Source organism: Lipotes vexillifer, unplaced genomic scaffold (assembly GCF_000442215.2).
Source record: "Lipotes vexillifer unplaced genomic scaffold, Lipotes_vexillifer_v1.1 scaffold153, whole genome shotgun sequence".
Lineage (NCBI taxonomy): Eukaryota > Metazoa > Chordata > Mammalia > Artiodactyla > Lipotidae > Lipotes > Lipotes vexillifer.
Genome location: NW_006774670.1, coordinates 2,193,602 through 2,219,445, shown reverse-complemented (window position 1 = coordinate 2,219,445; position 25,844 = coordinate 2,193,602). Strand labels below are relative to the sequence as shown.

The 25,844-nt window shown below is 37.0% G+C and overlaps 1 protein-coding gene across 1 annotated transcript in view; it reads left to right on the top strand.

Annotated features, from left to right (window-relative positions):
* Window positions 1–25,844, top strand: part of ARAP2 (ArfGAP with RhoGAP domain, ankyrin repeat and PH domain 2) — a 183,717-nt gene that overhangs the window by 65,740 nt on the left and 92,133 nt on the right. Inside the window, exons 9-18 of the mRNA XM_007449426.1 lie at window positions 1,647–1,762; window positions 4,624–4,823; window positions 8,268–8,353; window positions 9,586–9,768; window positions 12,305–12,479; window positions 12,955–13,089; window positions 19,656–19,800; window positions 21,839–21,941; window positions 22,580–22,778; window positions 23,303–23,366. Of these exons, the coding sequence (XP_007449488.1) occupies window positions 1,647–1,762; window positions 4,624–4,823; window positions 8,268–8,353; window positions 9,586–9,768; window positions 12,305–12,479; window positions 12,955–13,089; window positions 19,656–19,800; window positions 21,839–21,941; window positions 22,580–22,778; window positions 23,303–23,366 (1,406 nt within the window). The remainder of the gene's footprint in view (window positions 1–1,646; window positions 1,763–4,623; window positions 4,824–8,267; window positions 8,354–9,585; window positions 9,769–12,304; window positions 12,480–12,954; window positions 13,090–19,655; window positions 19,801–21,838; window positions 21,942–22,579; window positions 22,779–23,302; window positions 23,367–25,844) is intronic.

Genomic DNA, 25,844 nt, shown 5'->3' with positions numbered 1-25,844 from the left:
TCAATTTACAAATGGGTAATTTCTTCATTCTAACTAAAAACTTGTACATTTTAAAAAATATGAAGTGAAACTTTTCTGCAGTTTGTGAATGGAAACCCTCTACGAATGGGGGAAATTTGTCATAATGTTGTTTTATTCCATTTATTTTATCAACCAGGAATGTATTAGTATCAGATGACAAAAACCTGAAGGATAGTTTAAATAGACAGGGATTTGTTTTAACAAATCTCTTGCTAATGCCATCAGAGAACAAGATTCTTCCTATTTTTTTTTTTCCTCACTCTGGCATCCTTACAGTACAAGAATTTGTCCTCAGGCTTTTCATCTCAAGGATGCTTATTACATTCTAAAATGGCTTTGTGCTTCTAGATGTTGTTTCCTGAGAAGATGGAAAGGCAAGGAATGAAAGTCTTTTCTTTGAAGATTTGTCTCTCCACCCCCCTTCTCTTGCCCCCCAGGCCAGGAATTATTTATATTTTATTGACCATAAGTATGACATAGGTTCACTCCTAGCTGCAAGGGAGATAGGAAAATAGTACTTTTGCTTTTAGCTTGTACAACAGGAAAGACAAAGAGAAGACCTGTGAATTGTTTCTTTCACAGTCTCTGCCAGAAGTGTCCTTCCTGAAAGTGGACCAATATTTTTTGCAGTCATCTTTAGCATGGCTACTTTTTCCTAGTCATAATTTAATGTAGGAATTCAGAGCACATTTAATCTGAACCTGTTCACATAGATAATTCATTTTTCGAGGTACGGATTAATTATATTTTTAAGGTGTGAGATGGTTTGATAAATCAAATTCCAGAACCCTTATGGCTAGATAATATATTGCAAACTTTAATGCTTTTAGAAGGCAGACTTTGTAGCCTTTTGAACAGTTTCTAATTTTGGTAGATCAAGCTGAACATAGTGGCTGTAGGTGCTGAACCAATGGCAGTTTTCATACGAAAATAGCATTAGAGGAGCTTTTAAAGAATCTAACTGAAGGAAGAAGAAAGTAATGAAATATTGGAAATGAGATAAAATTGTAATATAAGTAATGCTTTTGGTTGAGAGCAAATGAGGAAAATAATGTGACAGAGCAGAGGTAACAACATACAGCAGAACAAAGAGTGAGCAGTCAGACGGCTTGGGTTTCAGTCCCTTTCTACCATGTACAGCCAGCCGCACTTTCCGCCTCACTTTACCTTTTTGAGCCTCGGTTTTCCCTTCTTTTCATCTAAATAGTAATTATACCAACCTCACAGTGGCATCTGGCTCCCCCAACTGGAAAAAGGCTGGGCACATGGTAAGGGTTAGTTCACTGTTAGTTCCCTTTACTAAATGGCTAAAGGTGAAAAAGTGCCTAACTGTTAACAGAAAGGCATATGTAGTTCAAGAGATATATCCTAGTCAACTTATGTTTCATGTGAAAAGACCCTTGCTTCATTAATAACCTGTCAAGCTTCAAATGCTATTGTGTTACCATGTATTGAAAGTGACTACCTAAAATAAAACCACTCTCAATCCATTTTTAATGAAATAATTCCATCTTTATATGTTGTTGTAAAATTTGATGAGATTTATTAAATTTTAGAGAATATAAATGTACTTTCAAAATCCATATTTTTGTTTCTTTATAATTTTTTGTTTTTCTCCAAACTAGGATTTTAAGAGTGGACTTGGTATTACCATAATCCCTATGAATGTAGCAAATGTAAAGCAAGTAGACCGAACTGTGAAACAGTCTTTTGAAATAATCACTCCCTATAGGAGTTTTAGGTAAGTTATATTTAAACATTTTTTGTTTGTACTACTACAGGAAAGCTTGAGTGATCCCCTTTTACATTGCCAGTGGTGATTTTACTTCTTATAGGACACTTAATAAAATTATGTTCTTACTTTTTCATATTGTATAATTTATTAGCCAGTATATAAAAATGTGCCAATAGGGACATGAAAAGATGCTCAATATCACTGATTATTAGAGGTACACAAATCAAAACTACAGTGAGGTATCACCTCACACCAGTCAGAATGGTCATCATTAAAAAGTCTACAAATAATAAATGCTGGAGAGGGTGTGGAGAAAAGGGAACCCTCCTGCACTGTTGCAGGAATGTAAATTGGTGCAGCCACTATGGAAAAGAGCATGGAGCTTCCTTAAAAAACTGAAAGTAGAGTTACCACATGATCCTACAATCTCACTCCTGGGCATAGATCTGGAGAAAACTCCAGATATTTGAAAAGATACACGTACCCCAGTGTTCACTGCAGCACTATTTACAATAGCCAGGACATGGAAGCAGCCTAAATGTCCATGGACAGATGAATGGGTAAAGAAGATGTGGTATATATACACAATGGAATATTACTCAGCCATAAAAATAATGAAATCTTGCCATTTGCAGCAACATAGATGGACCTAGAGATTATCATACTAAGTGAAGACAGACAAAGACAAATATCATATGATATTGCTTATATGTGGAATCTTAAAAAAATGATACAAATTAACTTATTTACAAAACAGAAACAGACTCACAGACATAGAAAACAGACTTATGGTTACCAAAGGGGATGGTGGGGAGGTAAATTTGGAATTTGGGATTAACATATACATACTACTATATATAGAATGGATAAACAACAAGTACCTACTGTATAGCACAGGAAACGATATTCAAGTACCTACTGTATAGCACAGGAAACTATATTCAATATTTTGTAATAACTTATAATGGAAAAGAATATGAAAAAATATATAGATATATATAAAACTGAATCACTCTGCTGTACACCTGAAACAAAGAAAAAATTATGTTTTTACTTTTTCATATCGTGTAATTTATTATCCAGTGTATAATAACACCTTGCAAAAGTGATTTGAATAATCATACAACCTGAAAGATACTAATTTCATGAGATTTGTATAGTTTCTTTTCATAATACCTCTTTTTCTTAGAAGGCTTGGTGATTTTTGATCCACAAATATGTGAAAAATTACTTTATTTTGAAGGTATAAAATAAAAAGAGATATTACATTGTCCTTAAGCTGTATTGTTATTTTGCCCTCTTTTAGCCTAACCAAATACAGTCTGTCCTTTAAGAGCAATCCCTAATTACAATTGCTCCATGATTTCCTAAAAGTAACCTCAGCTCAAAATTTTGCTGAATTTAATGGATCTCATAGCACGTATGATCAAATACCTTAGCATTTTGATACATGTCTTGTATTATGGCACTCTGGTAATTGCTTTATTATGACAATGAAACAGAAAACTTAATGTGTGTTCTTAATATGTGTTAATAATCTGTAATTTAATCTGTAATGACTCTCTGGGTGCACCACTCTCCCAGCACCTCAATGTGTTCATCACCCTGAAAGCTCTTCGAACCCTGTTGTTTGGGGGATTTTATGGAGGTTTCATTTCATAGGCAAGATTGATGAAATCCTGAGCCATTGGTGATTAACTCCACCAGCCTCTCTCTCCTTCCCAGAGGTCATGGGGTAGGGCTGGTTGAAAGTTCCAAGTCTCTAGTCACATCTTGGTCTTCTGCGGACCAGCTCCCATCCTGAAGCTGTCTAGCCTTCAGCCACAAGCTATCTCATTAGCGTGTAAAGGACTTTTATCATTCAGGGTATTCCAAGGGTTTGGGGAACTATATACCAGGAACCAGGGACTAAGACCAAGTATCTATTTTCCGTTGTACCATATGGGCTCTGACCAATCTCTATAGAGAAGCAGAAACCACTAAGGAATTTATCAATATTATAGTAATGATGGAACCATGAAGTGATTCAAAAAATATAATCCATGTAGGCCACTCAATTTCTTTATAGATTACATAGAAAATGTTAATCCTCTGTTGTTTTCATTGTCTCTCAAAGCATTTTCATCTTCAGACAGAAAATTTCAGTATTAAGCATCATTTTGTGGGTCATTGACTGAGTTTGGAGCACTGTATGTAGCACATTTTCTGGCACATTATAAGTACTCAGTAAATATTTCTTGAAAGAGTGAACTGATGTTTTAATGTTTTATTCCTTCACTCAGGCACCCAATAAACGCTAAGAATTACATGGCTAAAAATGAGTTAGAATTCTGTTAGAATAGTAATCACTTAAAACTTTTTTGATTTTTCAGTTTCTTAAAGCCATCTGGACATTCTTCTATTTTAAAAACAATAATCTATTTTTAAGACAAAAAATCAAAATTTCTCGTGGGTGTTTTTGATAACTTAGTTTCAGACTATGGCATATTTTCTTGGCAAAATAAGCCAATGGCCCTGAAACTCTGCCAGTCTCTTATTGATTATTATGTAACCACTGCTTAGGAAACATGACTTCTCTTTTAAGCTTTTGACCTAACAAGGTGATTTTTATATCCTGGTCAGAAAAGTGTGTATGTTAATTTTGGTTCAAGATAGGTGAACAAAGTCATAAGCAATGTGGAAAGTTAAAGGAAAAAAAATAGATTTCTCAATGAGATGATTTTTAACAGAAAAGACTCCAACTGCCTGGAAGGCATATTTTTCAGCAGCTGTTTAATTTATGAGTGAAATGAATATGCAAACTGAACATACTGCTTAATTGGCTTTTACAAGGGAGATCGATAATGCAGAAACGTTAATTGTTTCAGCTTTACAGCCGAGTCTGAAAAAGAGAAACAAGAGTGGATTGAAGCTGTACAGCAATCGATAGCAGAAACTCTCTCTGATTATGAAGTAGCTGAGAAGATTTGGTTCAATGAGTCCAACAGGAGCTGTGCAGATTGTAAAGCCCCAAATCCTGACTGGGCATCCATCAATCTCTGTGTTGTCATCTGTAAGAAGTGTGCAGGTAATTAGTGATAAGTTATGCTCATCACTGTTTGGTGGCAGATTGGCACTGAATGCTCTTTAGTGTCGTATATACTGTGTCCCAGCTAATGGCTATGAAAAATAAAAACAGGGAAAATTTATTACATTTAAATCAAATTTAGAAATATCATTCTAAACTTCTCTTATGCATGACTTAAATATAAAAATTGATTTTTAAGCATGTAATCATTTTTTTGTGCCTGCTGGCCCATGTATGGATTTTAAAAAGACAATGCTGAAATTTTTAGGTTTTGGATGAATGTGTTTCAGAATGCACCCTGAACATGCTTGCTCTTCGTATGATTTGTCCCTTTTGCCTCAGTCATATTTTGTAAGATCTATTTTTCACATCAATCTGCTCTGTGCTCTAATCTTGGTTCACCAGATCTGGTATCTCTTATAATGAGAATTTTTATATAGAAGCATTTTCCAGGTGTATTGAAGTTTATGAAAGTAACCAGTACTGTGACTAATTTTCTTCTTGTGATCTTATTCCTTAAAAACTATTTGACAGCTCCTTGTATTTGGGAGGTAAGATAGCTGTCCAAGTGAGTAGAGGGAATGGACCCTAGCTTAGGTATGCGACCGTGGAGGTCTTGGAAAAAGTTAGCTACAACCTAAACTTTCCTTCAGCTTTTCAGCTCTACCAGGTACTGTGCTGGTCCTGGGAATTAAAATGCTCTGTAAGACAAGACATGACATTTTCTGCACAAATATATAAATAGTAATTGCAATAGAGTGTGATAAGGGCAGGAATAGAGTTGAGCACAGGTTTCACTGAGAGAATGCAGAGGAAGAGCACCTCAGAGCAAAGACAGGACAGCTGCTTCAAGCCCTTCAGACTTTTCTAGATCTCTGTGCTACCACATTTCTCATCACACTGAGGTAGATGTCCTCATGAGCTAATCACCTACATCAATAAAAAGCATCAGTTAATCCTCCTTGACTTTGTATTTTTTCCTAACCTCTTCTCTCCAGTCTCACTGGAAGAGATAGCGTTTGTATTGTTTAAGGCTGCTCTGTCTACATATATTCCCTTCCTTTCCTCTCTTCTCAGGATCCTCACCCTGTCACTTATTCACTCTCTGTGTAAGTACAGTTGGTCCTCCATATTCACGGTTCTACATCAAACAACTGTGGATCAAAAATATTTGAAAAAAAACATTTACAGGAAGTTCAAAAAAGCAAAATTTAAAGTTGCATGTACCAACAACTATTACATAGCATTTTATTGTATTAGGTATTAAAAGTCATCTAGGGGAGCTTCCCTGGTGGCGCAGTGGTTGAGAGTCCGCCTGCCGATGCAGGGGACGTGGGTTCGTATCCCGGTCCGGGAGGATCCCACATGCTGCGGAGCGGCTGGGCCTGTGAGCCATGGCCACTGAGCCTGCACGTCCGGAGCCTGTGCTCCGCAATGGGGGAGGCCACAACAGTGAGAGGCCTGTGTGCTGCAAAAAAAAAAAAAAAAGTAATCTAGACATGAATTAAAGTATACGAGGATGTGTGTGGGTTATATGCAGATACTATGGCCATTTTATACAAGGGATTTGAGCATCCTAGGATTTTGGTATCTGTGGGTGGTCCTGGTGCCAGTCCGAGATACCGAGGGACAATTGTATTCAACAATGGTTTATTTGGTTCAGCATATAAACTTGCATAATTCTGTTAACACCAGCTTTCTGAAAACTTACTATTCTTTTACGTATCATTCTCTGTTCCTTTTTCCTTTCATAGACGAGATACTTTCAAGCGTAGTGGTCTGCACAGGTTTTCTTCATTTCTTTAACTTCCTAGTGTATCATCAGCATCCTGGAATCAGTCTTCGTTTCTCTCACCTCCAGTAAAAATATTTTCACCACATTTACCAGTGTATTTTACCTCTCAGTTTCTGTGTGGCCAGTTCCTATCTTCACTGCCTTCTCTGCAGTATCTGACACTTTTGACCAATCTGTCGCTCAATGACTCTCCATCCTCCCACAACTTCCGACCCACCATTTTCTCTTAGTGTGCTCTTACTACTCTGGTCATCCTTTTCCAGGTTACTTTTCCTTTGCCTTCTCCTAAAATATGTGTGTTCCCTTGGATTATATCCTAAGCTCTCTTTCACTCTGATGTTCCTGAGTGAGGTTGTCGTTTGAATTCAATACTCATTTTTAAGCAGGGGATTCTCACTCTGTTGGAAACTCTACTCTTATAGCTCCTGCTAGATTCTCGACTTGGATTTGCCCCAAGATACCTCAAAATTAACATGATAAAATGGAGCTCTCATTGCTGCCCAGCTCATTACATTAAACTGTATATTCTCCTCTATTCCAAATCTTGGTCAGAAGCAGTACTATCTACCCTACACTGAAGCCTAAACCTTGAGAGACCCTCTTGACCCTCTTTCCTTAAAGCCCACCAGGTCCCATCAGTTTTATCTTCTGAATATCTCTAAATCTGTTCTCCACATTATTTCTTTTCCTGCTGTCTCAACTCAGATTCTTTCCTAGGCTACTCCAGCATCCCTTCTTGCTGCATGCTTTTGAGCTTGAGTCCTTTTGATGTTGCCTTTCTGTAGTCTTCATAAGTGCAAACCTATGCAGGTTCTTGCGATGGGAATTCTAGGGCTTTGTGCTCTGAGTAGTTTCCTTCTCAAAGAATGGAGGAAAGGAACCTATGTAACTTAGAGAGAGGAATGAGAGGAATGAGCTTTCTCATGCGCATTAGGCAAAAGGTCCTTAAGATCAAGGATGATGTCTTTTTTCTATCTCAGCTTAGAAAGAGTCTGACATATGCCTGAATGCCCAGTAATGGCTGAATGATGATTTATACAGCAGAATTAAATTGATTATGATAGAATTAAATATGATAGAATTAAATTGATTATGATAGAATAGGGCATTCTCTTCCAGGCATAATAGTAGAATAAAGAATCGACTTTAGATTTTTAAGTAAGCATTTATTACAGTTGTAGCTAGTTTTTTTTTAAGAGTAAAGGGATGATATCTGTATTCACTCACATATATATAATTTACACAGACCCATTATAAAATGTTTTCAGTGACCTACAATTTCTAGTTAATTACCAAACAATGAAAAAATATATATATATACGTATATACACATACATACATGTACACAAACATGCATATGCATGCACACATATACACACATGTACATGTATACACACTTTTTAAAAGTGTAATTTTATACCAGTACAGGGTGGTGATGGTGATTTCTGTTATCTTCAGTGTGGTTGGTTATGATTCCTGTATGATTACCACCACTACTATAGGGTGGAAAGTAGGTATTGGTTTGCTTTAAGTTCAAAAGATATATTAATCCACACATACCTATACACGTACATATACACTTTTCTTTTTAAAGGTAAAATACGTTTACATACAAATTCAAATAGAAATCAATTGTTTTTTGACTTTAGGGCAACATAGATCTTTAGGACCAAAAGATTCCAAGGTTAGAAGTCTGAAAATGGATGCCAGCATTTGGAGCAATGAACTCATTGAGGTGAGTCCGACTTGACTGTGGTGGTGGTCAGCAGAGGCCAGGAGGAGGTGTGCAGTGGGGTGGTGTGGTTACTTTAAGAGCTCTCTGATCAAGTTCTTACCACATTATAAAAATGGCTTATAGCCTGTTTGATAGTAGTAACTTTCTACTTTAACTTTCCGAATGCTTCCTAAATGAGACAGTTATTTTAAAAATAAAAAATACAAGGAGCTTTAATAGTAATAACTACTTGGGGCTTCCCTGGTGGCGCAGTGGTTGAGAGTCCGCCTGCCGATGCAGGGGACGCGGGTTCGTGCCCCGGTCTGGGAAGATCCCACATGCGGCGGAGCGGCTGGGCCCATGAGCCATGGCCGCTGAGCCTCTGCGTCCGGAGCCTGTGCTCTGCAACGGCAGAGGCTACAAAAGTGAGAGGCCCGCGTACCGCAAAAAGAAAAAACATATATATATAGTAATAACTACTCTTAAAGACTTGACAGCTTTTTTTTAAACCAGAATTGACTTTCTTTCTTTTTAACCCAGCATGGATAAAATATCAGAAAAGTGAATGAAAACATTTGGCAAAATCGACTATTCTTTATCTTGGCCATGCTCTGTCAGTAACTGAGATCATGTCTAACTTGCTGTCTCCTATATCCATTCTCTGCTCAGGTGTCTGTACCACTGTCAGCCACGTTAGCCCACCTACTCAGCCATTTTAAATGAATCTGTCTCAATGTGAGCTACCTTCAAAAAGTAATATATATACTACCAAACGTAAAATAGATAGCTAGTGGGAAGCAGCCGCATAGCACAGGGAGATCAGCTCAGTACTTTGTGACCACCTAGACGGGTGGGGTAGGGAGGCTGGGAGGGAGACGCAAGAGGGAGGAGATATGGGGATATATGTATATGTATAGCTGATTCACTTTGTTACACAGCAGAAACTAAAACACCACTGAAAAGCAATTATACTCCAATAAAGATGTTAAAAAAAAAAGTAATAATGCTTTTGCTGCAATTTGTGTTGCTTGCAGTTTCTTTTCTAGCCAATCTTTTACCACTATTACGAGCAGCTAGACTATTTAAAATAGAAATAGTATCTGCTTTCACACTCCATCTTCTGGAAAAAGTTGGGTCTTGTATTTTACATATTTTGTACCAAGCTATGCTTTAATGTCATGTGAGTCAGTTTTCTGCAGATTCAAATACATTTTGTGAATTGATATGTTTTATAATTTTTTTTGATAATTCAGCTTTTTATTGTCATTGGAAACAAAAGAGCTAATGACTTTTGGGCTGGTAGTCTTCAAAAAGATGAAGAATTACATGTGGACTCCCCAGTAGAAAAGAGAAAAAACTTTATCACTCAGAAATACAAAGAAGGAAGATTCAGAAAAACCCTTTGGGCATCTCTTACCAAGGAAGAATTAAATAAGGTAACCAATGAAATGTAACAAAAGACATGGATATTAAGGTCTTTTTAAATATATGCCAAGGGTTTTGAAAAAAAGTTTAAAAATTTTTTTGCTATTGCATAAAATTATTGTTTAATTTTATTTCCTTTTGTGAGATTGTGCCATTGTTTTTTTTTTTCCTTCATTTCATTTGAGGATTCGTTATCAATAGCGAATAAACTTCTGTCCCTAACTGAAGTTTCTATCTGACGTAGTTTCTATCTGACATAGGCCATTAAAACGTTTCTATCTACGTCTATCTGACATGGTTTCTATCTGACGTAGGCCATTAAAACGCACCATTTAAAACTTTGACAACTTTCCCCATTTTAGGGACAGGATACTGAACATAACTTCAGCCAGTACATTGTTGACTTGGTATCACCAAAATTAACTTCATTTACTCAACTAATTTATTTTTAAAAGCAGTAGTTTGTTTAGTGCCATTGATTTGAAGTGTCGTTTGCCTTTGGTTGAGTTATTCCAGGTTTTCTTGTGACCATTTTATGTTGCCCTTTTGGCAAAGAATTTGTTAAGCATCCTGCCCCCCTCTCCTTTATGGATTTTTGTGTTTGTTGCTTGTGCTTTTGGTGTCATATCCAAAAAATCATTGCCAATACTGATGTCAAAGAGCTTACCACTTATGATTTCTTCTAGAAGTTTTATGGTGTCAGGTCTTATGTTTAAGTCTTTAATACATTTCAAATTAATTTTTGTGAGTGGTGTAAGGTAGGGGTCCAATTTCATTTTTTTTTTTTGCACGTAGTTACTCAGTTTCCCAACATCATTTGTTGAAGAGACTATCCTTTCTCCATTGAGTGTTTGCGGTGAATAGATATTTATTGCACACTCACTCATTGCTGAATTCATTTTTAGGTTCTGGGGATACAGTTGTAGTAAAGAGTAGATGTGATTCTTTTATTCATGAGAGTGATCTGCACGCAGGGCAGATTGACCATAAACAGCAGCATGCCAATAAATATACTATAGCAAATGCAGCACACTGTGAGGAAGAGAATAGGGTAATGAGAGAGAGAATGAGAGAAAATACGTGGGATTAGATTGTGAGAGCAGTCAGAGGCTATATCCCAGTGGAGGGATGTTAGCTGTTTCACTTTCCGGTATCCTCATTTTGCAGGTGCAGAAAAACTAAGACCTGGAGATGAGAAGGAATTGCCCAAAATCACCTAGCAAATTAGTGCAGTCAGGTACAAGAATTTAGGCTTCTTGATTCTGATGTGAAGGAAATTGTAGAGGTTAGCTAGACCATGGTAGAAAAGATAAGTACTCTTTTAGAAGTAGACCCTCTAGGCTGGAGCTGTGAAATGTGTCCTCGGACTTCTTGGTTGTACACTCTTCTCTGAGCTGCCCATTGGGATAATCAGCAAGTGACTGTCCTGAAGTTGCATTACAGAGAGCAAATTAACCAGTCATCTGTCCAGGTGCACCATGTCAGGAAGGAGGAATGTGGTGAACCCAAGGCTAAGAAGTCAGACGGAATCAGGGTGCCAAATCAGAGAGTTCAGAAGCAAATGGAAAGCCAGTAAAGTGAGGAAGTAAGAAGAGGGGATGGGAAAAGTTGTGAAGGCAGCTTATTATTTCAAAGGAAAAAACATCATGTTCCAGGAGTTTTACTGTTTGTACAATGATGATGTATATCACGTCAATCATGTCTTATTGTGTCTTGCTTGCTGTTCCTCCTCCCTACCTATACCCCCTTCCAAAAGGAAAGATCCTGAATTTGTACGCATCTTTCAAATTCCCAAAGCATAACAGTAATTTAAAGATTCCTCACATCCCGATTGCTCTGGAAAATACAGACATACAGACATATATGCATACAACATTCAAATGACATAACAAAACATTTAGTGGATACTTCATTACTACATTTGAAATATTTTGAATTTTCTGAGCATCAGCCATTGTCATAGTAGGTAAACATACAAAATATCTTCCATGGCAAATATGATGGATTTGAAGATTTGGAACATCACAGGAACAAAACAATGAATTGAGATTTGGACATCTTCGGTTGAAATTTAAATTCATGTAGAGCAGGCCTTTTTTGTCTGTTGGTTAATTCAGGGCATAATGATTATTAGATTTATTTGTTAAAAAGGAATACAGGGGGCTTCCCTGGTGGCGCAGTAGTTAAGAATCTGCCTGCCAGTGCAGGGGACACGGGTTCGAGCCCTGCACCTGGAAGATCCCACATGGCACGGAGCAGCTTGAGCCCACGTGCCACAACTAATGAAGCCCACGCTCCTAGAGGCCGTGCTCCGCGACAAGAGAAGCCACCGCACTGAGAAGCCCGAGCACCACAACGAAGAGTAGAAAGCTCGCGTGGAGCAACGAAGACCCAATGCAGCCAAAATAAATAAATAAATAAATAAAAATTTTTTAAAAAAAGGAATACAGACTTCCTCTCATAAATGAATTGGCAGACTTTCACACATTTTAATAGCTAGAATCATATTTTCTTCATTTAAAAATTGAATTTTCTTTTATTGACCAGGCTCTGTGTGCTGCTGTGGTGAAATCAGATGTTCTGGAAACCATGGCTTTGCTGTTCAGTGGAGCAGATGTCATGTGTGCAACAGGTGACCCTGAGCATAGCACCCCCTATCTGCTGGCCAAGAAGGCGGGGCAGAGTCTGCAAATGGAATTTCTCTACCATAACAAATTCTCAGGTTAGTCCCTATCCCTTCACTAGCCTGATCTCTCCTTATATATCCCCAAGAGAACTGAAGCACGAATCTGTTTGTTTCTCAAATCAGAAAAACCATCAGAATGAAAAGAACATGTAATTACCAAAAAGATGGATGATGCTTATTAAGACCCATGTTTTATTTCATTTAAAGGGAAAGTTTAGGAAATAAATCTTTTATGTGTCTTTAATTTTATAAATGGGAGATTAAAATAGTTCATCCCACATAATCATCTTCACCAAAATTAAATCTGATTTTCATGCATGAATAATAAATACAACTGAAGTGCTTACTTGCAAATTGTATGCAAAGTAAAATAAATATCTCTGTATATTTATTCTGCAGTATATTTGAAGTAATTTTTCTTCTACCTCAAAACTCACCTACATATTTATAAGCAAAGGGAAAATTGTTTACATTTCAGATTTCAGATGTGTTATTTCTGTAACTTTTCTAGATTTCCCTCAACATGACATACATGCTGAAGGTGGATTAAGTCAAGAGTCCTCCCAGTCGACGTTCCTCTGTGACTTTTTGTATCAGGCTCCTGCTGCAGCTTCTAAACTCTCATCAGAAAAAAAACTGCTTGAAGGTATCTTTTCTTGCTCCTTTTAGATTTGTTATCTGGTAAAACTTTTATTTCATTATCAAAACAATTAGGTTTAAATTTTGATTGTTTTTTTCCCTTAAGATGTTAGATTTGATCTTGTGGTAGAGAAATATTTTTTTTTAGGTTTTATAAATGCTTCCAGGCACAGATATTATTTCATGCACTGCAGCAAAGATTTACCACTGGTTTGGAATGCTGAGTGAATTCTCAGCAGAATTCAGTGACATCTACCTCAGGGCCAACCAATTCTGTTTTCAGGATTTAAGGGTTATTCCAAAGAAATGTGAAACTTAGCCCCTTCCATTCGGGACAGAAACCCTAACTGGGGAGATAATATAGATAAATGTCAACATATAGGAAGAACTGACAAGTTTTCAGTACATATTCTATCAGCATGTTCTATCAGTAGTTCAGCTTGTTCTGATGATAAGTGTGTGTGTGTGTCTGTGTAAGTAAAATAAAGCTTAAGCATGGTTTCAAAAAAATGATGTGAATTAATTTGATTTAACAACCTATTCTAGGTTTGTGGCATTAATCTTAGCAGAATCATCATTTATCCATCTGTCCATTCAGCTCCTTGAATCAGGCATGTGCTGGGCATTAGGCGTACGAAAATGAGTAAGACAGAGGCCTCATGCTCTTGCTATATACATTTGAACTAATTTTAGAAATGTAGGCATGAAAATATAATGATCTCTGTCTCACGGGAGCAAAGAGAATTTAAGAGAGATTAAGCTGTACAGGCCAGTCGATGATGGATATTCAGAGGCTTGGGAGTCTGGTTAGTTATTCCCTAGGTGGTAAAATCCAGCTATATTACTCGATCAAAGGAACAATAGGATGAAAAACTCACTTTAGAATGTTAATCTTGATCCTCACGCACTTGAAGTGATTATTTCAGTTAAAGGCTTTATTTCAAAAAAAAAAATTGTAACCCTAAGCAGAATTGTCCTGGGATTAAGTATACTTTATTAGATTTTCCTGTAAACAGTACCTCTCATTTAGTGAGCATGTACTATGTGTAAGGCATCGCTTTTTTATGTTCATTGTAATCCTCATAAAAGCTCTGCAAGATAGTTGATATTATGCTGATTTCACATGAACAGTGGAGGAACTTGACATGAAGCGGAGTTTTACATCTGATTTGTGTTATAATTGTTATTGTAAAACTTTGGCTTTGGTGAGTGTGATGGCTGGGTGACACTAGATGGCAGAGCATTTTTATTCTTTGAGTTTAAGTGTTTTTTTGGTTCTTTCAGCAAATGGTTTTTAATGTCTTCCTTTACTCAATCTAACCAATAATAAATAACGAATTTTACAGAGATTTTCTCATCTTCCATTGCTCCTTGTCTGTATTTAACCCTTAAGTAAGTCGAAAGTTGAGTGATCAGGAGGGAAAAAGTATCAGAACAGTCTGTGAATTGACGATAGTCATTATTAAAATAATTGAATAAGAAGGCAATTAATGTACTTGTTAATAAGTGTACAAGCTTTCTAGAATGTTTCTTCTAAATTGTAGGATATCTTAGATCCACCCTTCAAACCACTTACACAAAGATGAAATAGGGAATTTGAAATATAAACTTTTCTTCCTAAAGCTTCTCAATATATCATAAGTACTCAGCAGGCTAGAAATAAGCTTTTATTTGTTTTTTGGCAATTCTGGTTATAATATTTATAGACTTACCAGTTTGTTTTAATATTTCATTGAAATAGATTGTTTTTCTTAATCACTTGAGGACTGAATTGATGTTTTAAACTTGTACCTAAACCATTCTTTCCTTTTTATCTTTTATAAGTTAACTATGGATTTTTGTTGTTAAAATTTATTTCAAAAAACAGAAACCAGTGCATTCTCCATATATGTAATTTAATTGGGGATATTTTCTCATTTTGGAGCATTTGGTTTTAAGTAATGGGAAACTGATGGGCTTCCCTGGTGGCGCAGTGGTTGAGAGTCCGCCTGCCGATGCAGGGGACGTGGGTTCGTGCCCCGGTCCGGGAAGATCCCACGTGCCGTGGAGCGGCTGGGCCCGTGAGCCATGGCCGCTGAGCCTGCTCGTCTGGAGCCTGTGCTCTGCAACGGGAGAGGCCACAACGGTGAGAGGCCCGCGTACCGCAAAAAAAAAAAAAAAAAAAAAAAAAAAAAAAAGTAATGGGAAACTGAACTTTTATACTTTGACCATGCAGCACGCAGAAATGATTTCATTGGAAAATAATCTAATGACAAGGTATTCTTTGATGGTCTTCATTTCTTCCATCCAATATGTCTCTCATTTCAAACTCAGGATAGACCATTAATCAGTTGTCTACCCTCCATCTTCACTAACATCATCCTAGCTCCAGCCACCATCCTGTCCTGCCTGGGCTGTAATACGCCCACCCCCATTCCATGCCCCAACCCCGCTTACTTGCCGATATCTGCCCTAGCTTCCCTCCAAACCATTCCCCAAAACAGGCTTAGTGATTGTTGAAAATGTAAATCAGATCATGTATTTCCATCATTCAAATACATTTAATGGCTTTCCGTTACAGAGTATAACTCTCTTCCTTATTAAGACCTTAAAGACCTTCTCGTGCCTTCCCCCTTTCATCTCACATCCTTCCTTCCTATTCTGCATGCCTGGCCACACTCGTTTCCTGTCTGTTCCTGCAACATGCCATGTTCTTTTCTGCCTCCTCTGGACCTTTGTGATTGCCGTTCACTCTGCAAGGAGCGCACTTCCCCCAGCCTGACTGCTTCTCATCTCTCGGGGGATCAGTTCAGTGCTACCTGGTTGGAGAGACCTCTTTGGCAGCCCACTAAAGAGTGCACCCACTCTTCTCAGCTCTTCTCTTTCATAGTGTGCTGCTTATTTCTATCATAGCACTCATCACATGAAAATTCTCCCTCCTTTGATTTGTTTCTCTCCCCCTCTGGAGTGAAAGCTCATTGAGGCATCAGCGTTTTCTGGTTTATTCAGGATTATCAAATCTCCGGCGCCTAAAACATTGTCCACACATAATAGTCATGTGATAAATATTGGTTGAATAAATAGGCATTTCTCTAATCACATTACTACCAGTGTAAAAGCACAGCTGACTTAATATAATTTTTATTGAAGGATAGTTTCTGTACAACATTGTGTAAGTTACAGGTGTACCATGTAGTGATTCACAATTTTTAAAGGTTATATTCCATTTATAGTTATTAGTTAATATTCTGAACAAAACACATTTTGTTCAGAAAAAGCCTACTTTAAAAATGAAGACGAAAAAGTCGAACTACCAAGAAACATAGAGTTCTGGTGGGTTTTTTTTGTTTTTCTTTTCTGTCAAGATTCTATAAATACCTAACTCGTATAGTTTAAAAATGTTTCTCCAAGGCTGTAATACATTTATTTTAAATCAAAAGGATTCCTAGTGTGTATTCCTGTCTTCTGTGAACACTGAATGCCATCAGTTGGGGAAATTCTTCATCAGGAAACAACTTCATGGTTTCAAAAAATAATAGTTTCGTCTTAACTATCATACATTTATTGTGCACATATCTATTTGAAGGTCTGACCTCTGCTGTACCCTGATGCATTTAAAAAATGGACATACATGCTTCAAGCATGTAACAGGCACAGAGAGGCAGTTTGTGAAGTAGATAGAAGGGTAACTTCCCTAGTTGACTGCCTGGGTGTTACCCCCAGCTCTGATGCTAAGTAGTTGTGTGATGTTGGGAAGGTCAGTCAACCAGCTTGTACCTGTGGGCAGGGTATAAGGAAAGGGGTATGTAGTAATACAACTGACCTAACTGGGTTGATCTGAGGATTCAGTGAGTTAATGTGCATAAGATGTGTAGAACAGTGCATGCCACATGCATGTGATGATAAGGGGAGGAGGAAGAGTAGCAGAGAGGCGATCCATGTACACAGCTGCTTCTGGTTTCCAGTGAGCCTTTGCGTTTAGGTATATCCTACTTGGTAGCTGACAACCAAGCTGCCCAGCTCTGTTATAGTATCTACATCACTTCGTAGGAGTATTTCAGTAGGTCACCTCTGGAGTTCTTTAGTTGTGTGTGAGTAAATTCCAGTAGTGTTTTTCTTCCCTGATCTAAACGTCAAGGTTGAATAGAAACAGAGAACAACCCCTCCAGCCAGTACAACCACCATACACACAACCTTGTGTCTAGTAAATACCTTGTGTCCTCAGAGTTGCCCATTCTGTGCACCATCTGGTGGACATCTTCTGGTAACTGATTAAAAAGTAAGACTTATGTAGCAGAGAGGATGGCCTGTCTGAATTAGCCCAAGCAGACCAATGCCATCCAACGTAATTTTGTTGAAGCTTTTGGTTGCTTCCCAGATGAATAGAAATGTCAGGATTTACTATCACAGCTTTGTTATTATAAATCCTCAAAGGTAATATCTGTGCCTACTTGGTTTGACCTCTGGCCTGTTTTCACTTATAAAAATGAAGCTTATCAAGGGTTATGGTGATGATGCTACAGGATTAAATCTCCTCAAGCCCGTATTTCTAACTTACAGTGACCCTGTACTCACCTTTTAAAAGAGATCTGTCATTTGTTTCCCATTAGAATTAACATAATTAGATTCTGCATTTACATTTATTTTATGCATGATGCATTTGGCACTTTTTGTTTAAGACCTTCCAATAGCTCCCACTTGTCTACAGGTACAAACTCCTGAACACCTGTCATGTAAGACTCCCGGGGCCTGGCCTCTGCCATGAGCCTTCAGTCTCATTTCCTAAGTCCTAACTTCACGTGTAATCTCTTTCTTTGGCCAGGTAGGTTTTTGGCAGTTTCCCCTTTCTATGACTTTCCTCCCACAGTTCTTTCTCAGAATTATGGAATGATTGTAGCTCAGAAAGCATTTTTTGCTGCTTTAGAAACATCCTTTTCAGTCATAAATGACTATTTCAAAAGCTGTATTTTTGTTTGAAGTTTTTTTCTTACCACTCCAGTTTGAGGGTAGCTTCCCTCCAAGAATGGGTCTAACCTTTGAAGGGTCCACCTCAGGATGATGATGAGACAGACAGAACTCTCACTAAAGTATAGGCAGTTACCTCCTTATTCTGAAGACCAACTGCTATTTTCTGCCCTTGTTTTATTGGATCTCTTTCTATATTTAATGTTGGTAATCATTCCTTTCATAAATGCTCACCGCTTTCCTGTTTTATACACCGTCTCTTCTCATTTGCTTCATTGCTTTCGTGGATCCTTCTATATCCATTGTTCCCTAAGTTCCCTAAGATTTTATCCTTGGTTACTGTGTATTTTCAACCACTAGCTGTATGCTAAAGACTTTCTGGTCATTGAGGCCTTTCCTTGCCCTGAAGGTGCAAATTCATAGGGTGATCTGCCTAATAGGTGTTCCTACTTGGATTTCCAGGGGATAGCTCTCATTTAGTATATATCAAAGGAAACTCAGGTTACATGCACTAAAACTGTTTCTATTTTATTTTCTTGTAGAAAAAAGTAAACATTTCTGCCCACCTTGTAATCAAAGCTAAAAATGATACAACCATTAATAAATTCTCCCTTACTCCCTTCATCCCATCAATACATGTTGTATCCCTTTAAAACACACAGGTGCATGTATGCATTTCTCTCTCCCTTTCCTCCCTCTGTCTCCTATCTCTCTCTATTGTCCCCCATCCTTTCCCATCATTCCGTCTCCCCCCTCCCCCACCCATTATCCTTAGTACCACTGTCCTGCTTTGGATGATCTTCATCTTTCACTTAGACTTCTTTTGACAGTGTCCTAACTGGTTTCCTGCCTCCGGCCTCACCTTCTCACATCCTTTTTCCACAGAAATGAAGTGTGAAAAATTTAAATATGGAATTTTCTTCTGCTGAAACCATTTCAGTGGCTCACCATCAACTGTAAAATCAAAGCTCAACAAACTTTTCTGAAAAGGGCCAGATAGTAAATATTTCAAGCTTTGCAGGCCAGATGGTCTCTGCCACAAGTCATCTCTGCCCTTGTAGCACGAAAGCAGCCCCAGAAAATCCATAAATGAATAGGTGTGGCTCTTTTTCAATAAAACTTTATTTACAAAAGCAGGTGTTGATCTGGATTTTGACTGCAGGCCATAGTGTGCTGAATTCTTAACAAGATGAATTTCAAATCCTCTAAACAGGGCATTAAGGGCATTGTAGGGTCTGACCCCTTCTTTCTTTGCTCACCTACCTCACATCACCCACAGTCTTACTTTTTAACCCTACATTTTTCCCTCCTAATACTCTGTGCAGACATTAGTCTTTGCCGTTTCAGAGTTGTTTTGCAGCGGTCTCTTTATGGATCTGCTTGTTTCTCTGGTCATCAGTGTCATAGTTGTTTTTGTCTTGTATGTCCCTGGCTACTAGATTGTAAATTTTTTTGAGAGCAGGGAGTGTGACAACTTTTTATCCCATGCAGCAATATCATGCTCTTTACACAAAATAGAAAATTAATACATTTATTTATTTGAATCCAGTCATTATTTAAAACCACATATTTTAAAATTTGATTTATGGTATAGCTCAATTTATTTTGTGTTTTGTTTTCAATTCCTAGAGACAAATAAAAAGTGGTGTGTTCTGGAAGGAGGCTTCTTGAGTTACTATGAAAATGATAAGTCTACCACGCCTAATGGCACCATTAATATCAATGAAGTTATCTGCCTGGCTGTACACAAAGAAGACTTCTGTTTAAATACTGGGTAGGTCTATCATTAAATGGTTAGGAGTCGAAAGTATTTTCTGGTATGTATCATACCAGGTAATAAGGATTTTATTATCATTTCACTTCAGTTGTTTCTTTTAGAAGAGTTTAATGGTTTCTTGAAGCCTACTCATTTTTCAGCTTCTGAAAGTTCCTTAGGGAATTCACTAAAAAGTGGAAAATTTAAAATATTATATTAGGTAATATGAAAGGCTGACATGTTTGCATCTAATTTTAAGTAAGTTTATGTCATTCCATTCTTGAACATGTGGTCCCATAATTTTTATGACTTATTCATTATTTAAAATAGTGGACTAATGACAAAATTTATGCTTTCATTAAATGTATCATGGTTAAAAGAGATGACAAAAAATTCAGTGGTTTGTTCATAATAAAATAAACTATTAAGCATATTTAATAGCATATTGAAATACTAAATTCCTTAAAGGTCTACTTTGGCATTTTTATGGTCTCAAAAAAGTTTTAATTCAAAGAGGAAGCATTTTTTATTTAATATGTTTGACTTACAGAATAGTTTAATAGGATTCTGTGAGGACTTTTGGAAATTGACCCTCTAAGATCTTTGGTGTGAAAGTTTCTTATCACATTTTGTCATGTAATTAATAAAAAATTATGAATACTAAAATCTGCAAAAAACAGTTTTATAGGATCATAGTATTTTAATAAAAAGTTTATGTGAGAAAAGGAAGAGATTTGTAAAGCTATGTTATTTATATAAAATTGCATGAAACATATTACTGTTATCACATAATGACCAATATATACTAGTTGAAATGACTGTTGTTTTCTAGTAAATCTGATTTGATTATTTTATGTGAACAAAACTGGTTATTAGTTGATCTGTTTTTTGTTTTAATCTTAATAGTGCTTTTACTCTAAATGAATGATCAGCTTAACATGGCTTACCATGGAATATTAAGTGCATCCTATTTATTAAGTTGCTTAAATAATTTTACATTAGCATATAATCATATTCAAAAATAAAACATTCTTGATGGAATGTTACTGATACAAGTAGATATGCAGGAGAAAGCATCTATAATGAGATGTGGTTAAAAAAATAATTGCCAGATTCTTAATTGCCTTCAATAGCATATTACTGCATTTTAAATCAGTAATGTAGCCACTGAAAAATCATACAGATTTGTATTTTAGGAAGAGAGCTGACTGAAGTGATAAAGAAGAGGTTGGAGGGAGAGAGACTGTAATTACTGAAAGTTTAGCTAGAGGAAGAAATAATTAAAAAGGAAAATAGTGGGTTGAGAGACTCTTAAGATTGAACTGATAACATTAAATGTCTGACTGAATGGATGAAGAGCTGATGTCAAGGGGAAGAATAAATTAGACTCCAAAGTTTTGACATTGTTGCTGAGGTAGATGGTGATGCCTCTAAATTGGAATATGAAGGAGATACAGTAGGTTGGGGGTGAGAAAGAGGAAAAAGGAAGATGAGTTTGGTATAAGGTATTTTGAGTAATGGCAAAATATATACTTAGCATGTTCCAAGAAATACTTGGAGCTGTGGATGAGGAACAGAAGGAAAAATTCAGGGCTTGGGATGTTACCCTAATTTTATCTATGGTAAGGAGATGAAATTTTGGCATAAGACAAGATGATGGAAGGAAAATTTGTGAAGTAAGACAAGAAGAGAACTAATTAGAGAACTGTTTGGACAGTGTTTGCGTTGAATAGGGAGTCAGAATAAATCAAGGAGTGGTCTGAGAGGGAACAGGAGACAGAAGACAGCCTTTGTCACATCAGGGCATCGACAAAGTCATGCTGTAGAGTGATTAGGCAGAATAATATTCCTTTTGTCTGATCCAGTGTGTTCCATTTAACTAATTTGCATAAAATATAAACCATCAACAGAAAAATATGGTACGTAGGGGGTAGATAGATTTCACACCATTATTCCGTTTTCAAAAGGAATTTAATTAAAAACTGGACCTTTGTGTTATTTTTCTCATAAAAGCCAAACATAACCAGTGGTATCTTTTTATTCTTGTGTGCTGTAGGCCCATCTTTACCTTTGAGATCTATTTACCCTCAGAACGTGCATTTTTATTTGGAGCTGAAACATCTCAAGCTCAAAGAAAATGGACAGAAGCAATAGCCAAGGTATTTAAATATTGTTTTATTACCTAAATCCAGAGAAGATTCTTAACCTTCAGAGGTCCATGAAAATTTTATACAGGATTCTGGGAAGAATGTCCATACTTCATTAGGTTTTCATATGTTGTAGTCAAAAGAGGTTAAGAACTACCTTCCTAGAGCCTTAAGCAGAGACAAAATTAATGTAGGATCTTGGACAAGTCATTCTTCAAATTAAGGCCGTGCTTTGATGATGGAGATCTTTTCAATGTTGTAAAGTCATTTTTATGTATGTCTTTTTATAGGTAGATATCTTATTCATGGTATACACAAAGGGGAAAAGAACAGATTCAGTAAAAGAACAAATGAAGACAAACATTGAAGGCTGACATTTTGAAAAATGCCACAAATCAACAAAGAGAATGTCTTCCTATTTCAAATCTATATATAAGAAAAATGGCTTAAGATGCTGCCATTTGAAATTGCATTATAGCTCTTCAGTTTTAAGACTGATAACAGGTTTAAATAATTGTTTTGCAATCTGGACTCCTTCTAAATCTTAAAAATAGAAAAACAAATTTTTCCACTTTCCCTCATATCTGTAGCTATGTAAGGGATTTCCTATTTCCACTGTCTTTATTACTTTTTTGTATTTGTTTTAACAGCATTTTGTTCCCTTTGTTGCTGAAAACTTAACAGAAGCTGACTATGATTTGATTGGTCAACTGTACTACAAAGACTGCCATGCCCTGGATCAGTGGAGAAAAGGCTGGTTTGCTATGGACAAATCTAGTTTGCGTTTTTGCCTTCAAATGCAAGAAGGTCAGGAGGATAGAATGCACTTAAGAAGACTGCAAGAACTAAGTAAGTGTGTTTTTTTTTTTCTCTCTCTCACTTTATATTCTGCACACAATTCTTTATTGTACGTGGAAGTAGATTTCACATAAAATCATGATGGCTCACTCCCAAACATCAAATGACTGACTCAGTAGTCTTTAAGTGTATTTTTTTTTTTTTTTTGCGTTACGCGGGCCTCTCACTGCTGTGGCCTCTCCCGTTACGGAGCACAGGCTCCGGACGCGCAGGCTCAGCGGCCATGGCTCACGGGCCCAGCCGCTCCACGGCATGTGGGATCTTCCCGGACCGGGGCACGACCCCGTGTCCCTTGCATCGGCAGGCGGACTCTCAACCACTGCGCCACCAGGGAAGCCCCTTTAAGGGTATTTTGTGTAATGTTTTTTTTTTTAACATCTTTATTGCAGTATAATTGCTTTACCATGGTGTGTTCGTTTCTGCTTTATACCAAAGTGAATCAGTTATACATATACATATGTTCCCATATCTCTTTTTTAAAAAAATATGTTCATGCTTTTCTTCTTTCCCTTCAGCAATTAGCACAGTACTTCAAAATGGAGAAAAATTGGATGTCCTGCTCTTGGTAGAAAAAGGGAGGTAAGTGCATGTTTGCTTTTTACTCTTTATCTCTACAGCTCTAGGGAGCTGAGTATACTGGTTGTCCTCTTGGAGGAGAACCTATTATTTTGTAGCCTGTTGGGAATTTTCCGAATCCTGCGTGTGTGTGTGTGTGTGTGTGTATGTTCTCTTTAGTAGAAAGAGTACACCAATGAAGCTTGCATATTTTTATATTCATTAGGAGAAACTCAGTGTGATCAGTTACTAGAGTTTTCTACAGACCTTGATCCCTTTGCAACATTCACATATAAGTATTTGGAAGCACTTTGCCAGTTGTAAATATGTTTTCAGTGTAGTTACATGATGGCTATAAATAATACCCTGAATCATGCATAGCTAAAACCTGATTTCTTGAATTTATTCAGTTTTTCAATAAATATTAAGCTTCTACTGTATATCAGGAACTGTTATAGGTATTGGGGATACAGTGATGAATAAAACAGATATGGTCTCTGCCCTTATGAAGCATCTACACTAGTGAGGGAAACACAATATAAGCAGACAAAAAAAAATGGCATAGTATTGTGTCCCTTAATTTTAAATGCTTGACAAAAAATAAGGTGAAGAGAGTGCGCCTGATGGAGCAGTATTCTGTTCTCAGTAGGGTGGTAAGAGAAGGTATCTTTGATCAGAGATTTGTATAAAGTGAAGAAACAAACCATACAGCAGTCTGAATAGAATGTACCAGGCACAAAGTCAAGGGTATTTTGAAGACCCCAAGGCTGTGTTGTACTTGGAATGTTCAGGGTCTTCAAGGAAGCTGCTGTGGCTGGGGAAATTTGATTGAGTGACAGTGGGAAGGAATGATTGTGGAGATATCCCTGGGCCAAAACATATAGGGCCTTACAGGCCATGATATGTAAAAATGATTTGAATTTTATTGCTTGATTTGAGAGCCAGGAAGTGGAATCATCTGACTTATGTTTTTAAATGACTACTATGATTCAGATGAATAGCTTTTGGAGGACAGGAGTGAAACTGAGCATCCAGGTAGGATGATGCTGCAGAGGCCAGGCAAAACGTGACTTCCTAATGACATAGTGTTGAGTGTAGGATCTACTGTGAGGGTGGAGGTGAGCAGGTCTGTTGATGGATTCAATGACTCTGAGAGTCAAGGATGACCCCAAAGTTTTTGGCCTGAGCATTCACATAAATGATGAATGGTGCTGTTTTTTTGAGGTAAAAAGTACATGGAGAGTAGAGGTAGGACACTAGCAAGTTTAGGGTGGTAGATCAAGAATTTGGTTTTGGAAATAATAATTTTGAGATGTCTATTTGAAAGCAGAGTGGAGCTGGTGAGTGGGCATTTGGATATACAAGCCTGGAATTAAGTGGAGAGGTTGCAGCTGGAGATAAAGATTTGAGTCATCAGCATTTGGGCTTATTTATTTAGCCAAGGAACTGGACAAATTCACCTAGAGAAGGACTGTAGATAGAAAAGAGACAAGGATGTAGCCCCAGGGCCTCCAATTGTAGAGGAGGAATGATCTAGCAAAAGAGCCTGAGAAGGAGCAGCTAGAGTCATATCACAACAATTAGGAAGAACAAATTGTTTTCTCTTGATGTTTCATTATTTGCTTTCAAATCCCTTAATTACATTAATTCAGAATGTTTAGTTCCACAAGAGTACAGGATCATTTGTAAAAATATGTGTAATGATAATATAAAAATATAGCTAAATCAGCCTTCCCTCTGGTGAATTTCCATGCTGGTGACAAGGATAATGACTTTGAGTAGTTATTGAACCTGTCTTTTCTTGAACTTCATAGGAGAATATCAACAGCTTTAGACAGCAAACATATTGCTGATTAGATACTTAGGTCAGAGTGTGTTTTTTAACTTACAAACATAATTAGGATTTTATGTTTTTATTTATTTATTTCTGGACTTACAATGGTCAATGATGCTTTAGATTCTGATTTTCAGTACCAGATGATAGTTATACTGTTCTCTCAGAATCCTGTTACGTACATGTTCAGAAATGATAATGAGACAGTGGATAGTATTATTGCATTAAAGAACTAGCACAAGTGTACTTTTTATAGTCATCTATTAATGTTTATGGAATGCCTGCCGCCTGTTATCTACATGGCAGGAAAAAATGGTCAGCGATACACATTGCGTGTCTGAGCTCACAGAGCTTATGTTCTTAAATAAGCAAGCAGAAACTTGCTAGTGGAATTTATTGTATTTATTATATGTATACATAATTTTTTCTAAATCAGGTTACTATAGCCAAGGTATTTTTCTATCATTTTTAGTCTATAAAGTATTTGACCAGTTGTACCTAGATTTTAATTAAAATGTACCAAATGTGGCTTAGTGATATTCAATTTTAATTTTTCTTTAGTGCTTACTGCATGCAGTGCACTCCCTCATGAATGCTAGATAAGGAAGCCAGAAGACTAAATGTTTTGTTACTTTGTGACACCTTGACCTTTCCCCGGGCAGCAGGAA